The following is a 15,658-nucleotide window of genomic DNA, read 5'->3' as shown; positions in this document are numbered from 1 at the left end:
TGCACGCGCACACACATACACAAATTTAAAACAAACAAACCTAGGGCCAACAAAATGACTCAGCAAGGCTCCTGCTGAGTGGATAGAGAAAACCAGCTCTTGCAAGTTGTCTTCTGATGAATTCACACACACACACACACACACACTGTAAAACAAAGTTAAAGCCACCCCTAAACTCTGTTCTTTTAATATTTCATGCTCTTTGTAACTGGAAAATCTTTGCCTACCACAAAAGTAATACATATAGTCTACTATATCTTTAAGAAAACAAAAGCAACAAATAGGTATTTTGTGGTTTAAGGCATAGAAGAGATTAGACTGGCTAGGGCCTGCCTGCTATAATGGGGCAGAAACTTCACATCATTCCCTGGAGCAAGGTTCCAACTCATGCCAAGGACTGGGAAGCCTTCCTTTTCTTCTCTTAGAACCAATGGTTCTCAGACTTCCTTATGCTGCAACGTTTTAATAATTTCTCATGTTGTGGTGAGAACAATGAGATCATTTTTGTTGAAGCTGGGTGTGGTGGTAGACACCTTTAATCCCAGCACTAGGGAGGCAGAGACAGACAGATCTCTGAGTTCAAGGCCAGCCTTGTCTACAAATGGAGTAGAGAGATCCTGTCTCAAGCTCCCCCCAAATTATTTTCTTTGATACTTCATAACTGTAATTTTGCTCCTGTTATGAATCATAATGTAAATATCTGTTTTTCAATGGTCTTAGATGACACCTATGAAAAGGTCCTTCGATCTCTAAAGGGGTCTCAACCCATAGGTTGAGAACCACTGTTTTAGCTGTTTGGCTCTGTGGAACTAAAGCAAAACCTCCATCCTGGAACAGGCAGTTCCTACTCTGCTGAACCAGGGCAGAGGCCCCAGGAAGCAGGTCCGGGGCTCCTAATGGGGCTCTGCTGTCTGCTGGGTGATGCCATCTGGTGACTGAGTCCCTGTGTCCCCAGCAAAAAGGTCAAATAAGCCCCTCTATTCTCTCCTGGGATAGTTATCACAAGGCTCCCATGCGTGTATGTGTGGTGTGTGGTGTGTGTGTGTGTGTGTATGTATGTGTGGTGTATGTATGTGTGTATGTGTGGTGTGTGTGTATGTGTGGTGTGTGTGTGTGGTGTATGTGTGTGTGTGTGGTGTGTGTGTATATGTGTATGTGTGTGTGGTGTGTGTGTGGTGTGTGTGTGGTGTGTGTGTGTATGTGGTGTGTGTGTGGTGTGTGTGTATGTGTGGTGTGTGTATGTGTGTGTGTATATGTGTATATGTGTATGTGTGTGTGGTGTGTGTGTGTATGTGTGGTGTGTGTGTATGTGTGGTGTGTGTGTATGTGTGGTATGTGTGTGTATGTGTGGTGTGTGTGTGTGGTGTATGTGTGTGTGTGTGGTGTGTGTGTGTGTGTGTGTGGTGTGTGTGTGTGTGTGGTGTGTGTGTGTGTGTGTGGTGTGTGTGTGTGGTGTGTGTGTGTGTGTGTGTGTGTGTGTGTGGTCTATAGCCTTTTTCATGTCACTAGTAATAACCTGTTCAAGGCAGAAAAGGTAGAAGCCCCAGAAGAACACAGAGAGGAGAATAAACATGGAGTGATGGGAACTTCAGTCACATATCTAACAATATCCATAGATTTGTTCTGTGCACAAATTGTTTATTTGCATTCATAAAACTGGTGTGCCTTGAAAAGCCACCCTCCAAATGTGAGTGGTCACACCTTTTCATCTCTAGGGCCAGCAGAAGTAAGAGAGGATAGCTTTCTAGCTGTCTGGGCCCCAGAAGCCATTTGAGAGTGACTGCCAATTAAGATGCCATTGCTGGGTTGGGGATTTAGCTCAGTGGTAGAGTGCATGCCTAGCAAGCTTAAGGCCCTGGGTTCGATCCTCAGCTCTGGAAAACAAAAAGATACCATGTAACACTTGGGAGTAAGAGAGAGCATATCATAGATGTCTCAGGGGCCGGCGGGGGTGCATGCCTGTGATCCCAGCACCCGGGAGGCAGAGCCAGGCGGATCTCTGAGTTTGAGGACAGCCTGGGCTACAGAGCGAGATCCAGGAAAGGTGCAAAGCTACACAGAGAAACCCTGTCTGGGAAAACCAAAAAACAAACAAACAAACCACAAAAAGATTATTCTAGCATCCATTTGAGACACGGATTTCATTAAGAGCTGGGGTCTGATTCTGTGGCGGGACACTTGCTTAGCATGTACCCCAAGCCCTGGGGTCCAGGCCTAGCACTAGGGAAAAAACAAGAACAGCTCCTTCAGTTCTGTCTAGAGTTGGGCTATAAAGAAGGCAAAGAAGCAGGGGTCCCCCCTCACCCCGCAAAGATCTTGTTAGCTTTGAATTCACAATTCTACTGCCTCAGCCTGCTGAGTGCTGGGGTTAGAGGTATACGCCATCAAGTCCAGCTAAGGGCCTGCCACTGTGAAGGGGGCTGAGTAGACATATGGGGGGCGAGGGAAGAGCTGCACCTGGGATCGGTTGCTTGTGGCTTGGGTAGATGAAGAGGCCATCTATCTACTTATGCGTGAGAGTGGCAGGTGGGTGAAAGGTTTCTTTGGGGACAGGCTGAGAAGGCCTGAAGACCAGCAGGTGGCTTCAGATGTCGTGGAGGGACGAGCTGGTCCTGGAGGGCATGCTAAGTGCAAAGGAAAGGGGTACTGGTCAGCTTTTCCGGGCCTGGGTGCAGGAGCAGGTGGAAGTGGCCTGCCTAGAGCTCACTGGATTTGCCCCTCCACACACAGCAGCAGGTAGTCTTTGAGCAGTGGGGGCAGTGGGAGCTTTGAGGCAGCTTGCCGACAGTTGCTGCCCAACTGAGCGCGAACAGCCAGGCGGGCCAGGTGCCGAAGCCGTCTTGGTTGGTTTTCCATGCTGAGGGCTGAGCTGTAGAACGGTTCATGTTCCTAGACCAGAAGGAAGAGAGGATCAGATGTTCCAGTACCCCTGATTTTGATAACCCAGTGCCATGGTATTGGGGACTGGATGTCACTCCCATCCCAGACATGCTGGTAGACTTCCCCCCAAGTCAAAGCTGACTGATAAAAGGATGGTTGTCTCCACACTCCTGAATGCTTAAGGGAAGTTCCTTGTCTGTGTATCCAGCATATTGGGCGTTAACAGCTTAGATGCAAGATTGTAAAACATCAGAAGCGGGGTTGGGGATTTAGCTCAGTAGTAGAGTGCTTGCCTAGCAAGCCCAAGGCCCTGGGTTCGATCCTCAGCTCCAAAAAAAACAAAAACATCAGAAGCAAACTTCTGCCCTCCCGGGTTCTCCTATTGTGCTGTAAGCCTGTATTTAAGACCTCCGCCCTCCTTCAATAAATGGCATTCGGCATTCAAAAAAGGGGGGGGGGAGGAGGGAAGGAAATTGAAGGCAGTGATGTTCTAAAAAAGGAAGTGGTAATGGTGTCATGGGCTTATGAGGATGCTGGACTAAAGTCTATCAAATTGTGCAAACAGGAAAATTGTATACTATGTGAATTATCTGACAATAAAAATCTTATAAAACAAACAAACAAAAGGATGGTTGTCTGCAAGGGGCTGGGCAGTAAGGGAGATCAAAGATCTTTGTGGGCTGCTGTAAACAGAGGCCTGAAACCATGGGTTTCACTGCCTACCCTCTTCTGCCCAGGGTCTATCTTCCCTCTTTGAAGCTTGAAAGGACATACCTTCCACAGCTCCGGGAGCACTGCCTCCACCCAGGTGTCACAGGATGGAACACATGGGTAGGCATTAAGCAGGACTTCCAGGGCCCGAGGAAAGTTGGCACAGTGTTTCAGCATCTGGGAATCAAAATAGGAATCTAGGAGTTGCATGTTTCCCATGCTTCCCCTTGCCCCATCCAAACATGCCCCAAGCCCCTGGCCCGTTCCCTTGACTCTCTACCTTTGGACACCCTATCCCCTCTGCCAGGATGGGGATAGACCTCTAGTCACTGAGATCTCCTAGACCCTTCCAGTCAGGAAGTTCTGTCCTAGACTCTCCCTTCCAGTTGGCATCTCCTTCCTCAGGCTCTCCCAGTGTACCTCAGGGTGAACAGGCTGGGCCCCGTAGTCCAGCAGCGCTGCAAAGAGGACTTCCGGCTCCCGGTTGGGGGCATCCTGTACGGCTTGCAGCGCGCAGTCCATGGGTGTGTGGCCTGCCCCATTGATGACTCTAGCGCTGGCCCCGTGGCGCAGCAGCAGCTCAGCCAGGCCTCCGCAACCGTTAGCACAGGCGTTGTGTAGTGGTGTGTGGCGCTTGCGACCAGCAGCCCGGGGATCAGCCCCGGCTTCCAAGAGCTGTCGTGCTGCCGCCTCCTGGCCGCTACCTGGCCCCTCTGCTCCAGCGCACGCTGCGTTCAGTGCAGTTTCGCCTTGGCTGGTGCGCAGGTCCACGTCCGCACCATTCTCCAGGTAGAGAGCCACGTGTTGCTCCAGGCCGCGAGCTGCAGCTACATGCAGGGGAGTGACTTCGCTCTCCTGTGATGCCACATTCACAGATGCTCCAGCCTCTAGCAGCAACTTGGCGCACCTACAGACAGGATGCAAGGCTAGGGCAAATCCTGAGAACCCAGAGGCCTGCTATCACCACCCATATCCTTCCCAAACCTCTGCCTGGAGGTCTGGACTGTTGTTCCCATCTGATCACAGAAACTCCATTACAAACACCAGGGCTATAGGGCCAGGAGCCAGAAGCACCTTCAATTTTCAGATGAAAAAGTTAATCCCCAAACAGTTTAGTGCAGCAGCCAAGAGCACACACATAGCATTAATGGATGTGGCAGAATCTGGAGAGTCCATCCTGAACTGAACTGATTTACTTTTTTTTGTGCTGGGCGGGAAACCCAGGCAAGTTAGCAAGCTATTGCTGAGCCGCACCCTGCTCCTGCCAGACTCTCTATGCAGCAGAGAAAGACCTTGAACTCCTGGTCCTTCTGCCTCCTCTTTGCACTTGCTGAGATTATGGGTCTGCACCACAAAGCTCAGTTTCTGTGGTACTGGGGATCAAAGGCAAAGTTCCATGCATGTTTGTAGGCAAGCTCTCTGTCTACTGAACCACAACCCTAGCTCCTGATCTCCTTACATTTTGATAGGGCAAGATTTGGAAAACCCACCCCTAAGTACACTATGACACGTGGAATATTAAAGTGTGTTCCAGAAACAGACGGCTACTCTTCCCAAACAGGCTGTGTTCACTCAATCAAGAAAAGCAGTTGGGGACCCCCCCCCACTCTCCTTTCCCTTAGAGAAAACAAGCAAAACCAAACAGAACATGTTAGAGGGAACCTGCTTCAGAGTCTCTGAATTCCTGGAAAAATTATAGCCCAGCACACCATTATAGCAAATGTGCTGTTACTGCCTGTGGTGACGGAACATGAGCTGAACTAAATTGCCAATGAAAAAAAAGGTAATTTAGTTTTGGTTGTGAGCCTAGCCTTTAAACAGCTGAGCCATCTTTTCAGCCCAACCAATGGTAATTTACAATGGAAAAGGCAATAGCAGCTGCTGGATGTTAGTGAAACCATAACTGGAGAGCCTTCCCCCCAATACAATACAGGTCATGGATACAAGTGTTCAGTGGCCAAGAGCTGAGTAAACAGCACCTTTGACAAACTACTAAGTTTAATTCTGCAGCAAATCCTAATTGTTGACATATTTTGACTTCTAATACCAAATGTAAGAAGCACTTAAAAAAGCTTACTCTGGCCGGGTGGTGGTAGCACATGCCTTTAATCCCAGCAATTAGAAGGCAGAGGCAGGTGGATCTTTGTGAGTTTGAGGCCAGCCTGGTATACAGAGCGAGATCCAGGAAAAGGCACAAAACTACACAGAGGAAACCCTGTCTGGAAAAACAAAAAAACAAAACAAAACAAAAGTGCTGGGATTAAAGGCGTGCGCCACCACCGCCCGGCATGGAAGTATTGTCAGAAGTGGGATTCAAACCCACACCTCTAGGGGAGACTGCGAACTGAACACGGTGCCTTAGACCACTCAGCCATCCTGACATAATTTTGTTTATTGAACAGGGCCTCACTATGTAGCCTGAGCTGGCCAGATACTAGCTATCTAGCTATGTAAACCAGACTGGCAATCCTCCTGCCTCAGCCTCCTGAGTAAGGCTGGCAAATTTAGCTCACTGGGAGGTCTATCACTGACCTACAGCTAGTGGGGACAGACCTCTGGCTGCTGGCTGTCAGTGTCTGGAGTCCTTACCTGCCAGCTGAGTTTGCTGAACTGATCTGTAAAAGCGTAAATACCACCAAGCAGGGAGTCCAGACACTGTTGACTTGTGAAAAGGGAAAGGACACTGGGTGGGATGGCTCATGCTTGTAATCCCTGTGTTTGAAAGAGTACCCAGGCCTGGTGGTGGCAGCAGATCTCTGTGAGTTCAAGGCTAGCCTGGTCTGCATAGCTAGTTCTAGGACAGCTAAGGCTACACAAAGAAACCCTATGTCAAGGGGAAAAAAAAGACTGGGTCAAGAAGATCACTCAAGAGTTTGAGGCCAGTCTGGGCTACACAGTGAGATCCTGCTGCCCATAAGCAAACACCAACAAAGGAAGATGAGGGATGCAACACAGTGAAGAGAGTGCTTGTCTAGCCCCATGTACAAAGCCCGGGTTTTGATTTCTGAGCGTGTGGTGCATGTCTGTGACCCCAGCACTTAGCAGGTAGAGGTAGGAGCATCAGGAGTTTAAGGTCATCATCTTCCAAGCTACATGAGATTCTATTCCAAAACAAAACTAAATAAAAGCAAAAATGAGCGGGTAGCCAGGCATGGTGGCACACACCTGTCTGTAATCTGGGCACTGAGAAGGCAGAGGCACAAGGATCACCAAAACTTCAAGGTCAGTCTGGCATAAATAGCAAGTCCCAGGCCAGCGGAGGATCTAGAGAAAGACTTTGTCAAAACCAAATACAAAACCAATTTTAAAAAATAAGTTGGGGGAGAGAGCTGAGCATAGTGGTGCACACCTGTAATAGCAATACCCAGGAGGCAGAGGTAGGGGGATCATGAGCATGAGGCCAGTCTCAGCAACATAGAGGTTCGGTTTCAAAGTAGAAGGAAAGCCAGACACAGTGGTGTAAGTCCAACTCTAGGAGACCCACCACCCTACTCTGGCCTCTGCAGGCACCTGCACATATGTGCACACCCACATACACAGAAATAAAATAATGAAGCCTCTATCTCTGTGTGAAAACATAAACCCATGAGGTGTTTTATATACAAAAAGCCTTGTCAGGTCATCCTGGTTCCTAGGATGTGAGCTGGAACATAGACACACAAACATCCCCCACAAAACCATCCCAGGCCATGGGCACCTACTGCAAGGACTCAGGAGCCGTGCAGAGATGCAAGGGGGTCGTGCCCTCCTCAGACATCACATTAGCCTTGGCACCAAATGTGAGCAGCAGCCGAACACAGTCAGGTTGGGCTTGGGCACAGGCCTCATGCAAGGCAGCACGACCTCCAATCCTGGCATCCAGCTCAGCCCCCTGCAGGATAAGGTGCCGGGCGCAGTCTATGTAGCCTCTGGCCACAGCGATGGTAAGAGGGGCTGTATGCTTGGTCTTTGGAGTCAGCACCCAGAATCCTGAGGAGAACAGGCAGTGCTGTAGGACTTTGAATGGGACCGCAGGCTAGAAAGACAGTCGGTGCTGTCTTTCCCCAGGTCTAGTTTACTGAGCCCCAACGGCCATGCTGTATCTGTGGCTAGGAAGAGCCTAACAAAACACTACACTCGGGTGGTGGTGGTGCATGCCTTTAATCCCAGCACTCGGGAGGCAGAGCCAGGCGGATCTCTGTGAGTTCGAGGCCAGCCTGGGCTACCAAGTGAGTTCCAGGAAAGGCACAAAGCTACACAGAGAAACTCGGTCTCGAAAAACCAAAAACCAAAACAAACAAAACACTACACTCCCCAGCACTGGAAAACAAAGCAGAAAATCTCACATAGTATGTATCATAGAAATGTTGTTCTATAAAACCATAAAGGAGGAAGACAGCAAATGAGCAGGTCCTGACGGGATCCTTGGGCTCTTTGAGTGGCTAGTGGGTTCAGTGGCTCTCTTGGTTCCCATCTGGCCTTGGGTTTGGAGATGGGAGCTGTGCACAGGTGTGTATGGAGCTGAGTTTGGAAGTGGACTGCCATATGGAAAGAGGGGCTTGTTGATCAATGACTGGTATTGGCTTTGAATGGAACAGTCAAGAACTTGTTTAAAGGATACACTGTGCTGTACTGAAGTGGACACTTGGCATGGTGGGGAAGTGAGGTCGCTGTTTCTCTGAATCTTAGGTGGAAGATTTTGTTTTTGAAGAATAAGACTTAGTCCAGGTTCCATTTGGGAGGGGGGGGATGATGGGTATTTTTCAAGACAAAGCCAGGACAGCTTGGGTGGAGTCACTATGTCACTACAGGTCGGCCGGACTTGGGACCTGTGGTGCCTGCCTGTCCTGGGTCCATAAACTCTCCCCAGGACTGTGGAACCCCAGATCCAAGGGCTGAGGCTGAAGTGAACTCTTGTCAGCTTTCACAAACACCTCAGTTAAGTTTTGGTTAACTTGGACAACCTTGCTAGGTTGGGGTGCATCTTAGAGAATTTCTGTCACATAAAGCTCTTCACCCTACTGCTACTGAAACCAGCAAAGGGGACTGGAGTCTGGCTCGGTGGTAGAGGACTTGCCTCTGACTTCCATCTCTTAATACCCAAATTAATCAATTATCAGTTAACAATCAAAGTGGGGGAAAAAAAGGGGGAAAAGGGGGGCTGGAGAGACGTCTCAGTGGTTAAGAGCACTGGCTGTTCTTCCAGAGGGCTGGAGTTCAATTCCCAGCACCCACATGGCAGCTCACAGCAGTCTATAACTCCAATTCCAGGAGATTCAACGGTCTCTCCTTACTTCCATGAGTATCAGGCACACAGACACACAAATAGGACACAGACCTACATGCAGACAAAACACCCACATACATAAAATAAAAATGTAATTTAAGGGCTGGGCGTTGGTGGCACACGCCTTTAATCCCAGTACTCAGGAGGCAGAGACAAGCAGATCTCTGTGAGTTCAAACACAACCTGTTCTACATATCAAGTTCTAGGTCAACCAGAACTACATAATGAGATTCTGTCTCTAAAATAAATAGAAAAAGGAAGCTAGGTATGATGGCTTGTGCCTGTAATGACAGCAATCAGAGGCTGAGGTAATATGGCTTGCTGCAAATTTGAGGACAGTCTGGGATACACAGTAAACTATGTACCTCAAACCTCTTCTCCACAAAGGGAGTGGCAGACAGAAAACGAAAAGCCACAAGTCTTGCCTAAGATGAGCTTACAATCCATCAAGGGTGTCAGGAGAACCCAAAGAAAACACAGATGAGGCCTCAGAACACAGGGAGGCTCCAATGCAGGGAGCAGAAGACAACGAAACTGGGTTTGCCGGGCAGTTAAAGAAGGCTTGAAGGGGACAGCTGGAGCCCCTTAAAGACTGAGGGCGGTGGGGCCGGAGAAACGGCTCAGGGGTTAAGAGTGCTTCCTGTTCTTCCAGAAGACTGGAGTGGGGTTCCCAGAGAACCCCCAGCATGGACTCACAACCGCCTGTAACCCCACTTCCAGGGGATCCAATGCCCCCTGCTGTCCTCCATGGGCACCAGACATGCACATGGTGTACAGACACACACACAAGCAAACACCCACACAACAAGTTATAAAGGACCATGAGTGCAGTGATGCAGGCTGGGTGCTGACTGGCACTTTGGTAGGGAGCAGGAAAAGGCGGGGAAGCAGATCCCAGAGCACTGTGAGACCAGTGATCTGGAGAGCTTATTTGAAGGTCCTAGAAGGGGAGCAGCTACTTTACACCCTTGACCAAAGATCAGTCCTCCGTTGGGGAAGGTGGTCCTCTCTGACTAGAGAGGTAGAGGAGGAAGAGGACAGCAGCCCAGCCAGCCTGGCAATCAGCAATCAGGAGGTGACAGATGCCACAACCAGACTGCTCCCATATTTGGGTCCTGGTGATCTTTTTTTGTTTGTTTGTTTTTTGAGACAGGGTTTCTCTGTGTAGTTTGGAGCCTTTCCTGGAACTCGATCTGTAGACCAGGCTGGCCTTGAACTCACAGAGATCCGCCTGGCTCTGCCTCCTGAGTGCTGGGATTAAAGGCGTGCACCATCACTGCCCGGCTTGTTTTGCTTTTTTTTTTTTTTCTTCCCCGAAACAGAGTCCTTCTGTGTAGCTCTGGCTGTCCTGGGTGGGACTTTGTAGACCATGCTGGCTTTGAACTCAGAGATCTGCCTGCCTGTTTCTCAGTGCTGAGATTAAAGGTGTGCGCCACCATCTCTCTCTTCCAGCTGATCTTATATGCTCTGCTCTAGTGAGTGGGGGGTGGGGGCAGGGATTAAAGATTTGAGGCCTTTGACTCTAGCTAACACTGAAGAATGTTTACAGCTGAAAAATAAGATACCATCTACATGTTAGAAAGGCCAAGAGTCTCAGCCATAAAAAAAAATTTTTTTAAGGAGAAAGGACCCAGGGGTTGGGGATTTAGCTCAGTGGTAGAGTGCTTGCCTAGCAAGTGCAAGGCCCTGGGTTCGGTCCTCAGCTAAAAAAAAAAAAAAAAAAAGAGGAGAAAGGACCCGAATCTACCATTCTATCTGTAGAGTAGTTATATAAATCCTGGTACATTTATGTACAGCTTCAAGTATTTTGTGGACTTAAAAAAAATCAGCTGATAATATTGCATGTGGCCAGGCATGGTGGTGTATGAGTATAACCCCATCATTCAAGAGCATGAGACAGGAAGATCCAAAGTCTTAGGCCAGTCTGGGCCATAAAGAGGTCCTGTTTCAAAACAAATGTCAGTAACATATTGGACAGGACCTGATGGGACAAGCACACAGTCCCAGTTACTCCAAAGGCTGGGGCAGAAGGATCACAAGTTCAAAATATGCCTGAGCTATGGAGTGAGTTGAAAACCAGCCTGGGTTACTTAGCAAGACTTTCTCAAAATTTAAAAAGCTGTGGGTTGGAGCACAGCGGCAAAGACAATGCTTATTAATAAGCACTCAAAAATAAAGTTCCAGGGCTGGAGAGATGGCTCAGAGGTGAAGAGCACTGGCTGCTCTTCCAGAGGTCCTGAGTTCAATTCCCAGCAACCACATGGTGGCTCACAGCCATCTGTAATGAGATCTGAAGCCTTTTTCTGTATACATAATAAACAAATAAATTTTTTTTTTTTGAGCTGAGGATTGAACCCCGGGCCTTGCACTTGCTAGGCAAGCGCTCTACCACTGAGCTAAATCCCCAGCCCCAAATAAATCTTTAAAAAAATAAATAAATAAAGTGCTGCCGGGCGGTGGTGGCACACACCTGTAATCCCAGCACTCTCGAGGCAGAGCCAGGCGGATCTCTGTGAGTTTGAGGCCAGCCTGGTCTACCAAGTGAGTTCCAGGAAAGGCGCAAAGCTACACAGAGAAACTCTGTCTCAAAAAGCCAAAAAAAAAGTTAAAAAGTAAAAAAATAAAGTGCTTAATGGACTGGTGACATGGTTCAGAAGGAGGTGCTTGGGTCTTCTCCCTACCCCCCAACTTCAATAAGTGTAATATATATATATATATATATATATATATATATATATATATATATATATATATATATAAACATGACTATTCCTATATAATTAATATAGTGCATACAACTGTTTGTCAACCAAAACCAAGTTTCAAGCTGTGTTATGTGTTATATAAGAACATAACTTTTGGAGGCTGGATGTGGTGGTGCATGCCTTTAATCCCAGCATTCAGGAGGCAGAAGTGGGTGGATCTCTATGAGTTTGAGGCTAGCCTGATCTACATAGTGAGACCCTGTCTCACAACCACAAAAACAAAACAAAACCAGAAACCAAAACCCAAATCCACACTTTGCCTCAACTGTTTAGGAAGGAGCTAAAGTGGGTGGTGATGATGGGCAGCCCACTTTAGGGTCTTTAAAGAGAAGCAGAGTCTGGACTCTTCTCTTCCCCACCCCCGCTCTTCTGCCCACCTAGGTGGGCAGAACTCCTTACCCTGTTCTGCTGACCAGGCCAGCTGGTTGCTCACAGTCTCCACAATCATGTTGGCAGCCTCTTCATCTTGGAACAGGATTTGAACCTGCTGTAGGTCCCCAGAGAACAGGGCATTGTGGACAGCTGGGTCTCGGCAGGAGCGGCGAGGCCTCAAAAGTCGTGCCTGGGGACTAGAGAGGTACCTCTGGCTTCGACACCGAAAAGCAGCAGCCCGCCTCCTGTCCTCCCATTCCAGCCATTCTCTCTGTAGGCGGAGAGCACGCAGTGTGGAGGATGTGAAAGGAAAGGTCTCCCCTGCCATGAGGGGTCCAGTGGCCTGGGTAGTGCCACCTAGGCAGAGAACTGTTCCTTGTCTCAGCTAGCACCCTTGCTCTGGGGAGCCACCCTGCCCCCTTCCTGGTAAGCTGGGGAAGCAGCTGAGTCTATAAATAGGCCCCTCATTGCATTGGTAAACAGTTTGCCTAGAGTCATGATCCTAATGCAGAAGGTATTGGGCCAGCCCCTGCCCCTACTGGTACTCTTCCGTTAGTCCTGAGCCAAGGTCAATCCTGGATCCCACTCCTCAGGAGTGAGCCTTCTAGTCCAAGCGGTCAAGCAGGGGATGGATGGATGGGCAGGACAGGGCAGGGGGAGGACCAAGGTCCTACAGCCTCCACAGTGTTAGCTGAGGAAGTGGTCAGGAGCCCAGGATGGCCCAGAGACCTCAGTCAGGGGAGAAACCATTCTTCCTGAATTTGAAATAACAGCCATTGCTGCAAGCATGTACCACACTTAGTAGAATTTCAGTCACTCTCATATCCTCCTCTACTCAGATAACAGATTTGGTCAGCAAATGAGACGGCCAAGCTTAAGTAGTTCAGTTCAGCACCTGACATGGGTAGTCTTATTTTACAGATTTAAGAAACTTAATTCTTTTTTTTTCTTCTTTTTTTTGAGACAGGGTTTCTCTGTGTAGTTTTGGTGCCTTTCCTGGAACTCACTCTGTAACAGACCAGGCTGGCCTTGAACCCACAGAGATTTGCCTGGCTCTGCCACGAGCCCAGGGCCAACCCCCCCCCCCCCCCCACTGGGATTAAAGGCGAGTGCCATCGCTGCCCTGGCAGGAACTTAATTCTTTCTTCTTTTTTTTTTTGGTTTTTCGGGACAGGGTTTGTCTCTTTGTAGCTTTGTGCCTTTCCTCAGGGTTAGACTTAATTCTTAACAAGGGAAAACTACTGGCTCAAGATCGAATAGCTTGTGAGGGCAGGGCAAAGATCCGGTCTTAGACGAGGCACTTGGACTCTAGGGGCTACCACCATGTGGGTTTGATAGTTAGGCAAGCCTCTCCTGTCCCCTCATGCCCAAGCAGGACATGGTCTCTACCTTCAGTGACTAGTTTTTCTTTTCCTCTAAGAGGCCTCACATGCCTACCTGAGGTGTGCCAAGGGGTTGACCTTAGAACTGTACACCCATTCACCCTCTGGAGGAAATGGTTGTACCTCCAGGAGCCTGTTGGGGGCGGAATGAGGCTGTGAAACCACACCAGCTGGTCTGACCGTCTGGTAGAGCAGGGGAGAGTGGAGGGGTGTCTGCCAGCCTGCCCGGCAGCCTCTGCCTCCTGAGCTGCAGGCGGGGTGGTGTCAATGATGCAATGTGGGTTCCTCCTGGCTCCTTGCGCCTGCTACCACCCTGACTTTCCAGCAACCTTCCCCTCCTCCGTGTCTTTCACTTCCTCTTGGCCACAGGCCCACACAGGACCTGTCTCCCACATTCTGTCCCCAGCTTCAGTTCAGTCTGTCTTTCTCGGACCACATGCCCCCTGCTGCAGCCAGAACCAACTGTCCAAAACTTACCTCCCTTAAAAACTTCTGCAGTCTGGCTCGGGCTCTTCCACGCAAGTCCACATTTCCTGGTCTGGCCCCACACCACATGGCATTCTTCTCACCAGGTTCTCCACCCTTCCCCACTATCCAATGGCTTGGAATCTCCTGCTCGTTCATCCAAGGCAACCTGCTGGGTCACATGTCCCTGCAGTAACAGCTATTCAACTTCTTTTATTTATTTGTTTATTCATTCATTCATTCATTCATTCATCCATCAATTTATTTATTTATGGTTTTTTGTTTTTTTTTTTTGAGACAGGGTTTCTCTGTTGCTTTGGAGGTTGTCCTGGAACTCGCTTTGGAGACCAGGCTGGCCTCAAACTCACAGAGATCCATCCACCTGTCTCTGCCTCCCGAGTGCTGGGATTAAAGGTGTGTGCCACCACCGCCTGGTGCTACTCAACTTCTAAAGGGCATTGGATGGGCTTAGCCCAGTCCACATACCATAGACATCACTCTACCATGCTGGATGTGGCTGCAGGGCAGGTCCTGGCATGGTCAGTCTCGACAGTGTTTAGGAGCACCTGGCTCATGGCAGGCTGGCCTCTCCTGAACATTGAATAAAGGTCCCTATTCTCTGCCAGAGCAAACACTCCTCCTTCTCTGCCCAGGTGGGTGGCAGAACCCGGGCCTCTTCCGGTATTGCCCTCACCCTCTGCTCAACCGTGCTTGGCTCCCAGCTTCTTGGTAGCGCTGGAGGGTGGGGATCCCAGAAGGACAGTGAGATCATGGCGGATGAGGGTTTGAAGATCCTCAGAGAAAGGCACCTCTATGAGGCAGCTGTGATTAACCCTACTGGAAGCCATACAGTATTTTAATTGCCCTGCTGACGGCCTGGCTGAGCACCCACAGCTGAGTTCCCAGGGTTGGGAGTCTGGCAAAGCAAGGAGGGGCCAAGAAGGGCCAAAGTGGTGGGTGTCCCTTTGCTCCCTGAGGCGTACAACAGTCAGAGCCTAACCTCTGCCCTGCCCTCTTGCCTCACAAGCCTGAAAGTGCTGAGTATAGCTCTGTCCCCCAGAGATCCCAGTGCGTAGGTTTTAACACTAGCTTCTGAGGCAGAGGAAGGAGGCCTGCCAGTGGATCCACAGGAGGCCAGAAGTTGAACTAGAGGGAACAGTGCCAGGGGATTTGATGTTCAGTCTGCTTCCTGGGACTTTAGTCTGGGGAACAAGGAAGCACCCTAGAAACTAAGATCTAAAACAGTTTGGGTTTAGTTGAGACTGGGCAGGGGGACCAGGGCTGGGAGGTGTCCCAAAGAAAACACAAGATAGTTTGGTTGACACCAACACCTAGATGGCCTGGCCCAGGTCTAAGCTAGAGGCAGAGTAAGCATTAGCAGCAGGCAGAAGAAGAGAATGTGTAAGTGCAAGGCACTGGGAAACAAGTCCTGTGCTGCCCTGGCCTACAGCACAAAGCCTTTTGGACCAAGGCTCCCTGCAGTCAGCAGCTCCCAGCTTCCTACAGTCCCATCCATGACTAGACATATGGGATCAGTCTCTTGGAGCAGTGCATGGAGGGGTTCACTCTCAGCTGCTCAGTGACAACTGGGGGGGTGGGGCCTGCCAGGCCAACAGGTCTCTTCAACCTGCTTCCTCTCCGCCCTTCATTCTGGGGAGGATAATGGGTTGGCAACTTCAACCCTGGGTCCTTTCCTGCCCCAGCCAGGCTCTTGTCCGTCGTGGTCTGAAAGATGGTGCTGAGGAGAGAACCGAAGTTCCCAAGCAACAAAAGAAATAAGGCCACATTGGTTATAGCTCAAAGGATAACAAAAACCG

The 15,658-nt window shown here is 49.4% G+C and overlaps 1 protein-coding gene across 1 annotated transcript; it reads right to left on the bottom strand.

The window, feature by feature from the left end:
- Nucleotides 1-2,068: 2,068 nt before the first annotated feature.
- Asb16 (ankyrin repeat and SOCS box containing 16) lies at nucleotides 2,069-12,322 on the bottom strand. Its single transcript, XM_036196801.1, has 5 exons — nucleotides 12,022-12,322; nucleotides 7,293-7,560; nucleotides 4,012-4,498; nucleotides 3,655-3,768; nucleotides 2,069-2,889 (listed from the first exon to the last, which is right to left on the bottom strand). Exons 1-5 carry the CDS (start codon nucleotides 12,320-12,322, stop codon nucleotides 2,704-2,706), a joined length of 1,356 nt encoding a protein of 451 aa, XP_036052694.1. The 3' UTR covers nucleotides 2,069-2,703.
- Between the last annotated feature and the right edge of the window lie 3,336 nt (nucleotides 12,323-15,658).

Source organism: Onychomys torridus, chromosome 8 (assembly GCF_903995425.1).
Source record: "Onychomys torridus chromosome 8, mOncTor1.1, whole genome shotgun sequence".
Lineage (NCBI taxonomy): Eukaryota > Metazoa > Chordata > Mammalia > Rodentia > Cricetidae > Onychomys > Onychomys torridus.
Note: the sequence above shows the minus strand (reverse complement) of the source record. Positions and strands in the feature narration are given on the sequence as shown.

What these genes read in the sequence shown, in the direction of transcription:
- Asb16 (XM_036196801.1), bottom strand. Translation starts at nt 12,322, where the DNA reads ATGGCAGGGGAGACCTTTCCTTTCACATCCTCCACACTGCGTGCTCTC. An exon ending in GGCCTGGTCAGCAGAACAGG is followed by an intron (nt 7,561 to 12,021) that starts GTAAGGAGTTCT and finishes TGTTCTCCTCAG; the next exon opens with GATTCTGGGTGCTGACTCCA. An exon ending in CCCAGCCTGTTCACCCTGAG is followed by an intron (nt 3,769 to 4,011) that starts GTACACTGGGAG and finishes TTTGATTCCCAG; the next exon opens with ATGCTGAAACACTGTGCCAA.